Here is a 14,850-nt window from a genome sequence, read left to right on the forward strand (position 1 = left end):
ATTTGAAGAAACTTAGAATTACAAATAGAATTGACCCCATTTCAATTAAACTGACAATGTTTGTATCAATTAAAATGTAGAACGGTAACTTAAACATGCAAATGAATAAGTGTTTTCTTCAACATTTTTTCTCTATGCTTTTCTTAAACCTAAGGGATATATTTATACTATACACAAGAACAGGGTTGCCAGCGTAATCGGTTAGGTTAGGTCAGGTTTTGTTAGGTTATGATAGGTTAAACCTCTATGTAGGTTAAGCCGAAGCTGAATGAAACGGTACCGAAAACACAACGGGACAACACAATCAGTTCAAGTGTGTTTCGTGAGGTTAGGTTAGGTTAGATTTATTTCTAGGTTAGGCTCGAGTTGAACCATTGGATGTAGCATACATTTGCTACTGGGAAAATATGCTTGCAGAGCTTTACGTGTAGTTCAATAAATTTCTGTTAATTCAGGTTAGGTAAGGTCAGGTTCTGTTGGGTAAAGTTATGTTAAATAAGTTGATATCACGCAAGGGTTGATCCTTCACAGTTGTCGACATGTTTTTGAAGTGAAAATTTGCATCACTGGCATTATTTTGAAATTTATTTGCCTCAGTGCATGATTTTTCGTCATTTTTTGAGGTTAAGGCTCAACCATGACGTGATGGGTGATGTTTGATACCGAATTTGAATTCAGCGCCCTAAAATCCATGGGATTACCAGATACCACGCATACCATGCGGATACCAGATCCGCACACTTTTTTTTTGTGTGGCTGTGTAAATATTGGGCCAGTGTCTACTAGTACCAAAGAAATTTGGCTATTCGTAGCAAAATTTTGGTATAGATACGACTTGTTAAATAAACATTTTTGTTCTTCAAAAACCTTTGTTAATGGTATATAAATTCACTTTTTGAATGGAAAGAAAAATGTGCTGCTATTAAAAAAATATACTCGTTGGTATTTTTTCTAACCTTATAATACAAATTACGTAATTTCTGATATTAATGTACAATTTATTATAATGATATTGCCTAATTTCAATAATTGTGAATTATACCCGATTTGAATCGCGCGCCAACAACGGCCAATTAGAGTCAATGCACCGGGCAAGCGCAGTAGCTCAACATGCCAAAGTTGGGATCACTGGTTTTTACGCTAAACCAGACCGAGTGGCCTGACCGAGAATAAGAAAGTTCGGCGCCAAATGTGAATTGTGAAGGCATAAATTTGAGGTTCTGTGAGTTTGTTATTTATGTGGAAATAGAAGAGCATGAGAAGAAGGTTGTAATTGCTGCCATCGTATCAAGGAAATTATTATTGCAAACGATGATGCTGTCAACAGGTTTAGAAAGTGATTGAAGATAGTGAAGATGAGATGTTTAAAAGTTAGGTTATACTGCTGTAAAGAGTGAAGATCATCTGTATGATCCAAATCATCAAATTGGAAGATTTAGACAATTCAATTAAATACATTTTACGGGAAAATTGTAATCACAACTCAAGTACTTAAATTCTTCAGGTTAAGTTATTTGTAGCCACATAATTTAATTTGGTCTATAGACGAAATTTGGCGTCCCTACAATCAGATGTTTACACACTCGGTTTCGAAAATGATTAAAAATAATATGAGCATTTTACTCCTATCTATGAAAAAAGTCAACAAAACTTACTTTTTGATGAAAAAAGTACTTTTATCTCGAAAAAATGATAATAGTGAATCCTAACCTAAAATTATAATTCAATTTATGTTCTTACTTTCCACCTTCCGCACCCGCTTGACTGCGTTTGACTTGTCACTATACTTCCCGCTCAAATCCGCCATTACACATCGTTTCTGCACGGGTGACCCCCACTCTTTCCCCTGGTGACTCTTGAACAATTCACCTGAGTGAAACGAACGACTGTTCCCCCAACGTCACTGAACGGCTTTGGGTGCACACGTGTGGTCATCTTGAACGTACCCCTGTAGGGGCTTTACGGTTACGCCCACGAGAATAGTTGACCAATTAAAAAAATAGGCCTGAAGAGCGGGAAGTTTGAATTGAGTATTTTAATATTCATTCATGGTAATACAGAAAACTTTTTCGAGAAAATATTCGAAAAGTAAAAGTATCTCATAAATGTCAGAATAGCAATATTTCTTAAGTGTAGAATGCATTTTATCAGTCATTTTCCATTATTATGTCGATTGACCACCTTTCAGTATCCCGAAATATATTAAACTGTCCGAAATTTGAGATGAGAGTATCTGACCTGATACACTAACCTCCAGTTTTGGATATTTCATTTCGTGACACTAAAATGTCGTAAATTGACGAAAAAATGGAGCATGATTGAGAAAATACATTGTAAACTTGAGAAATACTACTATTGAGGCCTTTATAACCTACCTTAACATTTAGAAACTTCTCCAAAAAGTCGTGTGCAGTTGTAGTGCCATATACCGAAGAGCATGTAACCAAATGCATGGGATTCAGTTAATTTTTGCCCTTTTGCTAATATTTTCGTGAAAGCTAATTTTCTCTGTACAAGTTCATTTGAAAAATAGTTTTTATTTTAATTAATATTTGGGATCGTCCACAAATTACGTAAGATGTTTTTCTTTTGTTTATATCGTTGTGTCCTTCTCAAGTTCACAGCAATTTTATGCTCGTTTTTATTCAAACAAAAGAAAAACGTCTTACGTAATTTGTGGACGATACCTTTAATAAAATAATGAAATGATAGTAATTGTTATTAATTACAAAGATATTACAGAAATTAAGTTTTGTTCCATACATTAAATCAATTGTTTTCCCCTCAGCTTTGAACAAAATGAAGTTAGCTGATCGTTGAAGTGAAAATACCTAATAACTTCGCATAATCTTGAATTTGAATTCGGTTTCCATTTGTCGCATCTACAATTTATGATCCACATTGACAGTCTTTCTCTTCGTCCTAGTGGAAAACGACCTTTTTATACGGACGCCCAAAATTCATCCTAATTAAAAAGTGAACAAAAGCTGGAAAATTCTGTGAAGATAGTTATAAACCATGATAAGCATTTAAATAATTATGTTTGTTAACTTTCATTAGTTATGATTTCACTAATGGTGTATTTACACGTCTGTCATCTGGTCGCCAGCCAGCAGAATAGTCATAAGAGTAAAAGAGATAGAGTACTTTCCTTCCAATATTCCGCTCTCTATAGAGTTCTAAATTTCTCGGACATTTAAAATTTCACTCACGTTTTCATGACTGTGACCGTCATTTTAAGACAACTTGCGAAATTACAGAGAATTTTATGTTCACCAATATTTTCTTTATCTTTAAACCTTAGATATTGTACATTTATTTCCAAAAACTATGAATTGCAATAATGAAAGTTTCATCAAGATGAAACTGCGAATAAAGTTAAAGCTTATCAATATTCAGTATCAACATTTCTTTATAGCCGACATACTAAAATGAGAAATAAAAAATAAGTAATGCAAAAATGTTAGATAAGTATTATTATAGGCCTTTAAATATATATGTATGAATTATTTTATTATATTTGTATTTTACTTGTACATAATATTAAGCAATGGCTTTTTAAGTATTTAAGTAATATTTAAATTTATATTCAATACGTTAATATTACAATGCTATATTTTAAAAAAATAGGTTATATTGTTTTTTATGTAGTTTATTTGATAGCAAGTTAAAATAATCTTATGTTCTTATCTAAAGATTTTGGAACATTCACGAAAATGTTATTTTTGAACTTGAAGCTTTACAACTGGACCATACAAAGAACTAATGACCTCATATGTATACTAATTGTCGGAAGAAAATTTATTTTTAAGAGATAGAAACTGTAGTCTTATGTTCATAAAAAATCTATAAAATTCTAAAGTTTAATCTTACATTTTTAAGAATATTATCACGGTTTAAGTTTAATAACTTAAGTACATAGAAGAAATAATTATAATATATTTGTAGATAAATAAACGTTTATTTTTCGACCTGCTGGCCTTAAAAAATCGACTTGCTTACACTTCCATTTTTTACAGAATTTTCTTACAACTATTTTTTAAAAAGTAACATCCATCCACACCTTATAACTAATCCGCCCGCTTCTATAGCCTAACCTTCCTCGCTGCGCCTCGCCTCTCACGCATGTCGCCCTTTTCTCTGTATACCTCGCATTGCCAGCCTCTGCCTCCGCGACTATCACCTAATATTTAACTGCTAACAATATTTTCAGTTTCCTTACACCTACTTCCTCTCCTATTTACAATTTTTCCTTTTCCACTCCTCTTCCTCCTTCCTTCCCTTCTTCCCCTTCTTCTCAATTTTACCCAACACCCCCTTAGCACATGCTACTGTCCTATGTAGTCTTGATACGTAGAACAGCCTTTTTTATGATGAAATTTTTTAAAATGTAAAAATTTTTAAACTCAATATCAAATATTCAAGAATATTTTTGCGTTTCAAGTACCACTTCTAAATAATAATATAGCCCTAACACTAAGAACATTCTTATGTTTATAATAAACCTTTTAAAACCATAAAATACCTAAAACTCAGCATCAAATGTTCAAGAATATTTTTGCATTTCAAATTCTATAACTCAGTCCCATAGATTAACTAAACATAATTATACAAACTACAAGATGCGCTTTTCAAAAGTTACGAACGAATATTTTTAAATTCTTATAAATTCCCGAAGTGCACATTTATCAAAGAAATGCTCGGTCATATTCTCGTGCTCTCGGACATATTCTCGGTCACATAAACTCTTTAGAACTCTAGCTCTATGTCTCTTTTTTTCTTATGACTTTTTTCTGGCTGGCCATCAGTAAACATACGTGCAAATACACCATAAGGATGGGGTCCCGTAATTGCAAAATTGCGTTGCTTTTTTCGTAATGCGTCAATTCACTAGACATTTTAGCCAATAATATCCTCCTAGTTATTCAGAGAAACACTGTGATTGGCTGAAATGTCTAGTGATTTGACGCATCACGCAAAACGCAACGCAATTCTGCAGTCATGGACGCCACCCTGAGTAAAAAGTGAACAAAAGGTTAGAATTTTTAGAAAAAATTGCAAATATTTGTTAAACTGCTGTAATTATTACTAGTGAAACAGAAAAGTACATATAAAGTTAAAATTTTTAGAAAAACCCGTAACTTTCGAAAATTATTCATATAGAATATTATTAAAAACAATGATAAATTGTTTAAATAACGATGTTTGTTAACTTTAATATTAACTTATTTGATTTTCCAGTTACCCGTTTTTGCCCGTCTTTCCTATGGTTGCCCCCCCCCCCCCAAACGAAAAAATTCCTGGCTACGCCACTGATGAATATGAGTAGGGTGGGAGGGCAAATGCGCCCATGATCTAAGAATACACGGTCTAGCCACACGCAACTAAAAAAACGTTAACCAATAAGGAGCAACTCCACCACTTTTAACCATATTGGATAAGTGAGCGCGCGAGAATGAAGTATATTTGAAAAGAAGTGAAATGAAATGAATTCTTTTGAGTGAAGACCGAGACGCTAACGGTTGCTATGGTAACCAAGATGGCTAAAAGTGGTGGAGTGCGAATGGGGACGAAATTGGGGGAGCTGATGGCTAGACCGTGTATTCTTAGATCATGGTTGTTTCCTTTTACATGGCTCTACTTCGAGTTTAATCACAAAAATTTTTACAAACGGGTTCAAAATGAAGTTAACTCATTGCTCGCATTGCAGTGTTTCGCGTATAATAATTTGGATAATTAATAATCGCTTAATTTCGTCTTTTGTAAAACCGTAGTGATTAATTGTAACCTCAAAGTTGTTGAATTGGTGAATTTCCGTAACACTATTTTCAAGGTATACGTAATACAGCAATATTGAAATATTAAGATGGCTTTTTCATTTCGTGTGGGTACAAATTGGTGCCATGACTTTCCAAAACTAGCCAGAGAATCTGGATTTTATTTTAATATGCATAGGAATAAAGTACGAGTAGACTGGAATCGAATTTGTGAGTTCTTTTTATTAACTATAAAATTACAGATTTTTTATTATTCATTCATTATCGTAGTAACAAAAGTAACAATAGATTTTAACTTCTGTCTGGTATTCAATTGTGTTTCATAGGCTTCGAAGGCTTGTTGAATCGCGTATCTGTCACTAGAATTCTAGATTGCCGCCGATTGATTTTTTAAAGCCTTTAATCGCAATTATTTTTCTTACTAACTTATATGCCGCAAAAGCCTTTGCAACAACTAGAACTGGGAAACATTACGATATCCGTGGTGACAAAGTTTAAATGTGGATTCCTATAGGATTTTTAGCGAGAAACATGAATCTGAAAGTTTTAAATTGACATATCGAATAGTTTTCGATTTATCGATTTTATAAAGTTTTTTTTTTAATGTACATAATATCTTAAGTTCATTCCGATAGGCGATTTTTGTACAAGAAAAATAAGCTTTAATGTAGATTCCTATAAGGGGAAAGGGGCAGGTGTGTGATCTTACATTATTTATATGGCCAGTCACAGGGGTGCTCCCCCCCCCCCTCGGGCGTTGGAAAAGGGACAGGAGCGTGACCTTACATTATTTCTATGACCAGTCACAGGGGTGCCTTCCCGCCTCCACGAAGCATTGTAGAAGGGGCTGGAGTATGATCTTACATTACTTCTGTGAACGGTCACAGGGTTGCCTTCGATATCTCGAAAATTCATATTCAGAAATTATGTTTTACAAAAAAAGTCAATAATTTTGACATAAAAAATCGATGTATCGAAAACTATTCGAGATATCGATTTAAAACTTTTAGATTCGTGTTTTTCACAAAAAATCCTATAGGAATTCACAATAAAACTTAATCTCCCCTAGAACTGAAATAGCAAAAGGAATCTAGTACCCTTTTTCATGATTTATTTTAATGTTTTGATCATTTATAAATTTAAAAAATCGTGTAAAATATGACAGTTTAACCTGAGAAAAGTTGGCCTCATTCAAAAAGAGGGAGACCGATTAAATATGGCTTTGCTTGAAATTGTCATGCAGTACCTGGCAGATTCGAAGCTACTTGAGAAAATGACCGATTCACATTCTTTTTTCCTGGGCTGAGACGCGAACCCTGTTTCCGTCGGATCGATGAGGTCCATTCGATATTTGTTTGATTCCTATGTGAAATGATCTCTAGAATCCAAATATGTGTAGTATATCTACGGCAAGTGTGCTGTTCTCAAGTTATTCGCAATTATTTTGTATAAAGATAACATATAATATGTAAATTTTTTAGCGTTTTTCCCCCTTTCTTAGAAAAACTCAAGATAAACATTAGTTATTGCAAAAAAATGTTGCTTCAGCGAACAGTCATTGCATAAAATAAAATAACCTTTAAAAAAAGTTGAAACCTAAAAAGTATTTTATGGGAGTCAAAAAAGTAAAACTCATTTGCAAGTTCAAAGCAAAATACACATTTTGGATAAAAAATTATTCTTCAAAGTTTCTAAGGATAAAGTTTCGAAAAGTCCTTCTGATTTTTTTGAAACTCCCTGTATTAATGTATTTTGACGCGCTGATTTCAAAAATCATAGTGAAAAGTGGCACAAATTTCTTTTTCATGATAAAAACCCCATAAAAATCATGGCTTTTCACGTTTATCTCGAGAACTATTAAAAAATATTTTTAAATAATTTCCAAGAAGTACATATCTTATGTTTTATCCAATTTTTCGTACGAGTGTACGTACGGGATTGATCAACATTATTTCTATGGCTAGACAAAGGGGAGCCCCCCCCCCCACGAAAGGTGGAAAGGGGAAGGGGTTTGACCAATATTATTTCTGTGGCCAGACAAAGGGGTGTCTTTCCACCGTCCAGAAGAATTTGAGAAGGTGTTTGACTAATATTATTTTTGTGGGTGGACAAAGTTATATTTTGAGTATTTTTATATGTTTTTATTTATATTTTGTGTATTTTGACTAAATCTACAACTTTTTTAACATGATTTTTTTGAAATTTACAATCGTTCTCGAGATAAACGTGAAAAACCATGATTTTTATGGGATTTTTATGGTTTTCACCATCAAATTTACGTCAATTTTTACTATGATTTTCGTAATCAGCGCGTCAAAATACATACATATACGGAGTTGAAAACAAAAACGGAGGTAACGACTATTTGGAAATACAGTTGTTTATAATTTTCAAGATAACAGCATTTTCATTACTAGTCATTTTATCGCGTGGCAACAAATTGTCTTTTTTCATGAAACAAGTTAGTTGTAGAGAAAAGGTTTCTGCAAGAAATTATCGTTGAGTACGTAGGAAATACAAGTGTAATTCAAATTATCGATAAATTATTTAAATTTATGCAAGTATAGGGATGATTGTTTTATTGGCTCGCTTTAAATATATCTAACTCTTTTTTAAAAAAGACGTAACGGTGTCAAAATCGGTATGATTATTGTTTGAAGTGGTACTAAAATGATGGTGTGGCCCAAAGTTGTACAATTTAAATATAACATTCATTTTGTTGATGAAACTAAAGTTTCCAACGTTTACGTGAAACAAAAAATAAAAAAATATAAAAGTGTCCTTACCTAAAATTTTAGACATGGATAGTATAGATTTTGGCAGTGAATAGTTGCAAAAAAAATTTCACCCCCCCCCCCTATCTGCTGGGGAACGCAGTCATTTTCAACCCCTAAGTCTCAAAAAAAGAAGAAAAAATTCTAAAATCCTTTCCAAGTTTCTTACCTAAAATTTTAGACATGAATAGTGTAGATTTTGGTAGTAAGTAGTTACAAAAAAAGTTTCATACCCCTAGCTGCCGGGGAACGCACTCATTTTCAACCCCTAAGTCTCAAAAAACGAAGAAAAAATTCTAAAATCCTTTCCAAGTTTCTTACCTAAAATTTTAGACATGAATAGTGTAGATTTTGGTAGTAAGTAGTTACAAAAAAAGTTTCATCCCCCTAGCTGCCGGGGAACGCACTCATTTTCAACCCCAAAATCTCAAAAAACAAAGTAAAAATTCTAAAATCAGTTCCAAGTTTCTTACCTAAATTGTTAGACATAAATAGTATAGATTTTGGTAGTAAATAGTTACAAAAATAGTTTCACCCCCCTAGCTGCCATTCATAAAATATTTTTTAGGTTATTGGTAAACATTATTTTTCACTTATTTTGAACGTTATTTGATTCTGTGCAATAAATGCTAACCGGAATAAAAAAATGCTACAATAACTATTGTTTCTCTTGAGTTCGTATAAAAAGAGATATTGGACATTTTTTTAAAATTTTTACAAGTTATTCTTATAAAAAATAATTGATTGCGAATATTTCAAGTAAGACAGATTTGTCATGCTTGTTACACAGTTTTGGAACCTGTAGATCATTTTACATAAGAATCAAACGAAAAATCGAATACACCTTGTCGATCGGACGGAAATGGGATTGGCTTCTCGACTAACAGCAAACGGCTTTAGATTTCTTAGGGTTACCAGGTGCCAAAGAATAAAAATCAGGGCACTTTTAATAAGTAGCACGCCTAACTTAACAAAACCTAACCTAAATGAGGTATTTTCCTTCATCCACTATGTAAGTGTATTCGAAAATAATTTTTTATTTGCTTATCACTATTTAATAAAATAATAAAGTTACATTACCCATGTGGAAAACTTGATGAGGCCTCCGTAGGGTCCTTGTGGAATCCATGAGGGCAATCCAGGCGAGGCCCCTCATGGAAACGACATGAAATCCATAGGGATCCCACATGGGCTTCCCTCATGGATCCCTCATGGTTGCCGTCATGAATACCTCTTGGTTTTTTCTTTGTTTTGTCAGTTCTGGGACATATACTGGCATTTCTCTGGGATTATAACGTTGTTTTGTACTGGGCTGTCAGTGTTGGGCCAGCACTGGATACCGCTACTGGCACAGTACTGCCCCAATAGGAAATTCACAATGGCGCCATACTGCGTCGGTGCTATCGATTACCGTACTGCTATATTGTAACGATATGACAAAAAGGTATTTTAAAAATATAAATCAATTGATTGCGAGTGTTTTGACTTTAAATATTAATAGTCCTGTTTAGAGTGAATACATACATTACATTTTTAAACATTATATCACAAATAAAATTTCTAACGCTACGGGGTATCGAACCTACATATCTATGCTTAAATTTATCGCCTAACAGTTGGGAGTCTTAACCACTGCGCTCAACCGAGAAGTTGAAACTAGATGAAAAAGCCATCCTCATAAACTACAGTTCAGAAAAGTTAAAGTACCCAATTTTTAGCTTTCTTTTTCTAATTGTTCATTATTATACGACGTTATGTAAATGTAAAATACACGAACTGTTAACAGGAATATCAATAAAATAATTTTAAAATAAATAGTATAAATCGATTACAATTTTTCTTCGCGTACTATTTTGTTTTTCCCGTTGTGGACTACTTTACAATTTTTTATAATGACAGTAAATATAAATTTTTTGAACATTTAAAATTTTTAACGAAGGAACTCAGAAATTTAATCGTGACCTTTGACCACTTCTTAATAATAAATTTTTTAAACTTTCGTGCAAGGTTTGGATTTCAGGTGTTTTATACTATTTTACGACGTTTAGGATTGACATAAAATGTAAATTTTTCTGAACTTTTAAAATTATACATAAAGATGGAATTTAGTTTTTTTTTCTTGAAAAAAGCAGGAAAAAAAGTTGTTTTCGGGACAGTTGTATTTATACTTTTTAGAAATTTTAGAACGCATGAATCATATTTTCAAACGTATTTTTTTATTTCAATTTTTTAGGATATAAAATATTCACGTTTTGGACTTCAAAATTTTAATCGTTGATCCTTGAGGGCCACCGAACTGGACCCCTGCGGTAGCCCATATGGAACATCCATATTATCAGAGTTCGAATTTAAAAATAGTGTCATCCAGTTTTTGTCAGAAATTCATTGTTTGTAAGTTTGAACTCATGAAACCTTAAAATTTGTGGTATCAAAAAAACATTCACGTTTTGAACTTAGAAATTTGAATCGTTAATCCGTGAGGGAAATGAGCAGCTGGGCCCCCTGCGGGGGCCCTTGTAGATTTTTCACGCGTGAATCACCCACGAGGGCCCCTACCGGGAGCCATCTTCCTGAGAGGGTTAAATGGTGCTTTTTCCACATGGGTAATTTTTATTTATTACGAAGATATTACAACAATAAATTTTTGTTCCATGTATTTGACGCCATTGTTTTCCTCGCAGAACTCGGCGAAGTGAAGTTCGTTGGCGATGAAATAAAAGTGCCTAATTTATATATTTAAATGAATAAATCAAACCGTTTGAATTTTGCACTATTTTAATTAAAAATGAGGAACAATTACAAATATAAAATATATTTTCTTGAACTTCCAATTTTGCTCAGTAGATTTACATTTTGCTTGATATGGCGAACAATGTTACTGAGAGTCTGTTACTGTAAAAAAAAAAACGTAGAATTTGTCATCTTGTGAAAAATCAGTACATTTTTCAGATCTTCGAAAATAAGTTAGGACGCTATGAAATCTTCCAAAATTCATAACTCAAGGCTAAATCAAGACATTTGGTAACCCTAACATTTCTTCAACTTAAATTCAAGACTTTATTTGAAGTATCCTAATCATCATAAGACTTTTTAAATAATATTTACAACTGATGATTTTATCATTACTTATAGGTTCTATAGACGTAGATAGAGTAATAAGAGAACGAGATTTTTCAACAGTAGACGAAAATGTGAATAACGTTATAGATTACTCTCTGGAACGCGAGTACGATGTGAAAATTCTAGATCCCAATTTCGTAAAGTTGTTTCGGCTTGCTCAACTTGCCGTCGAATATTTATTATACTGCAAACAGTATTTAGATCAAAGTGTTATAATCTTGAAGGAAGAATTAAAGACGAAAATCGAAGAAAATAATAAATTAAGGGAGCAAGTAACCACTGCTGACGACCATATAAAAATCTTGAAAGAAAAGTTAAAAGATAAAGATAGAATGTTGGAAACAAAGATTGTTAATTCACATGGTGAAATTCATAAGGTAATTATATTAAAATTAGATATTGGAAACCTTTTAATATATACTTTTACATAAAATCTAGTCTGATAAAACTATACCAGAAACCGACTAAAACCCATTTCATACCAAAAAAATTGAACAAAGTTAAAAGAAAAATGTTTAAATAAGAACCAGGAAATAGCAGGGATTTTTATACCGAAAATAACTACCGGGATCATTCTCTTTTTACATATTTCATTTTTCCACCCTTAAATTAAAAAATTCCCAAACATCCCTAAAGTTGAAAACTGTGACACTTTCCTAATTTTTATGACAAAGTTTATTTAACTAATTAGTATGATTGTCTAATTAAAAGAAAATATAATTTTTATTATATTTATTATTAATTTTATTATTAATATAATCTTGGGTACCCTTGTACTCGAGTTTTATGAAAATCCACAAACTTTATAATATTTTACAAATTTAAGACCAGTTTTAGAATTTTTACCCCAAATTTGTATGATGTGACTCAGAAAGCTTCTTTTACTGTCTTACATGCAAATCCACTAATTCAATAAATTCTAAGTTGCTTTTTTGATTTTTGGAACCTTTACTTTAAATTTGTGTGCTGTGGCTTACAAAAAACCCTCTTGATCTGACTTTCACATAAATTCTATAATTGAATAAATTAAACAAAAATTGAGATCTTTTTTAAAATTTTGAATTAAAAATTCATGTTCTCTGACTTGAAAACCCCATTCGTACTGACTCTCATGTAAATCTACCAATTAAGTGAAATTTCCAAGAATTAACTTTGTTTTTTTTTTAATTTTAACACCAAATTTGTATTTTGAGACTCGAAAACTCCTTCATTCTTGAATCTCATCGAAATTTACCAATTTAGTCTAATTTTCTAAATTTTAAGCCAGATTTTGGCGTTTTTTACTTTTGACCTCTAAGTGCGCTAAAACTCGATAAAACCACACGGTCCGAACCCATGTCATTAAGGAACCTTTAAACCTTGGGCCCAACCTAAAAGGTTCGGATCCCTGAAGTAGAATAATTTAAAAGATTAGAAGATTTCGTTTCGAATCAGCCTATGCTGAAATAATTTTAGTGATTCAGTCAAAAAATATTTAGTTTCAAAATTAAAAGCTTTTTTAGCTAAATGAACATTTTGAAATCTTGAATTCAGACCTCGCTGAAGTTTGCAACGTTTTAAAAAAACGAATTTACAAAAAAAATTTTTTGTGCGAGACCTAAAATTTAAAAGTTTCAGATAGGTCTATTTGATGACAAAAGTTACCCGAAAAAGTTTCAACCCCCTATCTCATCCGGAACACCCTCGTTTTCAACCCCTAACACCGCGAAAAATCGGGAAAAATCCCCTAACATCTAGACCTAAAATTTTCTGCTTCAGAATCGTTCTACTTAACGTTGAAAGATGATAAAAAAGTTTCATTACCCTATCTCATCCGGAACACCCCGTTTTCAACCCCCCAAATATTGAAAAATCGACAAAAAATTCCAAAAAATTCTCTAAAATCCAGACCTAAAATTTTATGCTTCAGAATGGTCCCATCTGATCTCCAAAGACACTAAAAAAAGTTACATTCCCCTATTTCATCCGAACACCCCGTTTTCAACCTTCAAAATATTGAAAAATCGGAAAAAGTCCAAAAAATTCCCTAAAATCCAGACCTAAAATTTTATGCTTTAGATTAAGAAAGTACTATAATTGTCAACCTGAAATTTTAAGCTTTAGAATGGTTTCATCCGATGTCCAAAGACACTAAAAAAAGTTTAATTCCCCTATTTAATCCGGAACACCCCGTTTTCAACCCCCAAAATATTGAAAAATCGAAAAAAAATTCCCTAAAATCCAGACCTACAATTTTATGCTTCAGAATGGTTCTATCTGATGTCCAAAGACCCTAAAAAAAGTTTCATTCCCCTATTTCATCCGGAACATCCCGCTTTCAACCTCCAAAATATTGAAAAATCGAAAAAAAATTCCAAAAGATTCCCTAAAATCCAGACCTAAAATTTGATGCTTTAGAATGGTTCCATCTGACGTCCAAAGACACTCAAAAACGTTTCATTCCCCTATCTCTTCTGGAACACCCCGTTTTCAACCTCCAAAGTATAAAAAAAATCGATAAAAATTGCTAAAAAAATTCCCTAAAATCCAGACCTAAAATTTTATGCTTCAGAATGGTTTCACCTGATGTCCAAAGACACTAAAAAAAGTTTCATTCCCCTATTTCATCTCGAACATCCCGTTTTCAACCTCCAAAATATTGAAAAATTGAAAAAAAATTCCAAAAGATTCCCTAAAATACAGACCTAAAATTTTATGCTTTAGAATGGTGCCATCTGATGTCCAAAGACACTAAAAAAAGTTTCATTCCCCTATTTCTTCCGGAACACCCCGTTTTCAACCGCCAAAATATTGAAAAATCGAAAAAAAAATCCATAAGATTCCCTAAAATCCAGACCTAAAATTTCATGCTTCAGAATGGTTCCACCTGATGTCCAAAGACACTAAAAAAAGTTTCATTCCCCTATTTCTTTCGGAACACCCCGTTTTCAACCGCCAAAATATTGAAAAATCGAAAAAAAATTCCATGAGATTCCCTAAAATCCAGACCTAAAATTTGATGCTTCAGAATGGTTCCACCTGATGTCCAAAGACACTAAAAAAAGTTTCATTCCCCTATTTCATCCGGAACATCCGGCTTTCAACCTCCAAAATATTGAAAAATCGAAAAGAAATTCCAAAAGATTCCCTAAAATCCAGACCTAAAATTTTATGCTTTAGAATGGTTCCATCTGACGTCC

At 32.7% G+C, this 14,850-nt stretch overlaps 1 protein-coding gene across 1 annotated transcript in view; it reads left to right on the forward strand.

Annotated features, from left to right (window-relative positions):
* Positions 1 to 5,547: 5,547 nt before the first annotated feature.
* The window catches only part of LOC117183153, a 73,989-nt gene continuing 64,686 nt past the window's right edge, over positions 5,548 to 14,850 (forward strand). The window contains exons 1-2 of the mRNA XM_033376371.1: positions 5,548 to 5,987; positions 11,684 to 12,048. Coding sequence (XP_033232262.1) covers positions 5,867 to 5,987; positions 11,684 to 12,048 — 486 coding nt within the window. The 5' untranslated portion in view covers positions 5,548 to 5,866. The remainder of the gene's footprint in view (positions 5,988 to 11,683; positions 12,049 to 14,850) is intronic.

Source organism: Belonocnema kinseyi, chromosome 2 (assembly GCF_010883055.1).
Source record: "Belonocnema kinseyi isolate 2016_QV_RU_SX_M_011 chromosome 2, B_treatae_v1, whole genome shotgun sequence".
Lineage (NCBI taxonomy): Eukaryota > Metazoa > Arthropoda > Insecta > Hymenoptera > Cynipidae > Belonocnema > Belonocnema kinseyi.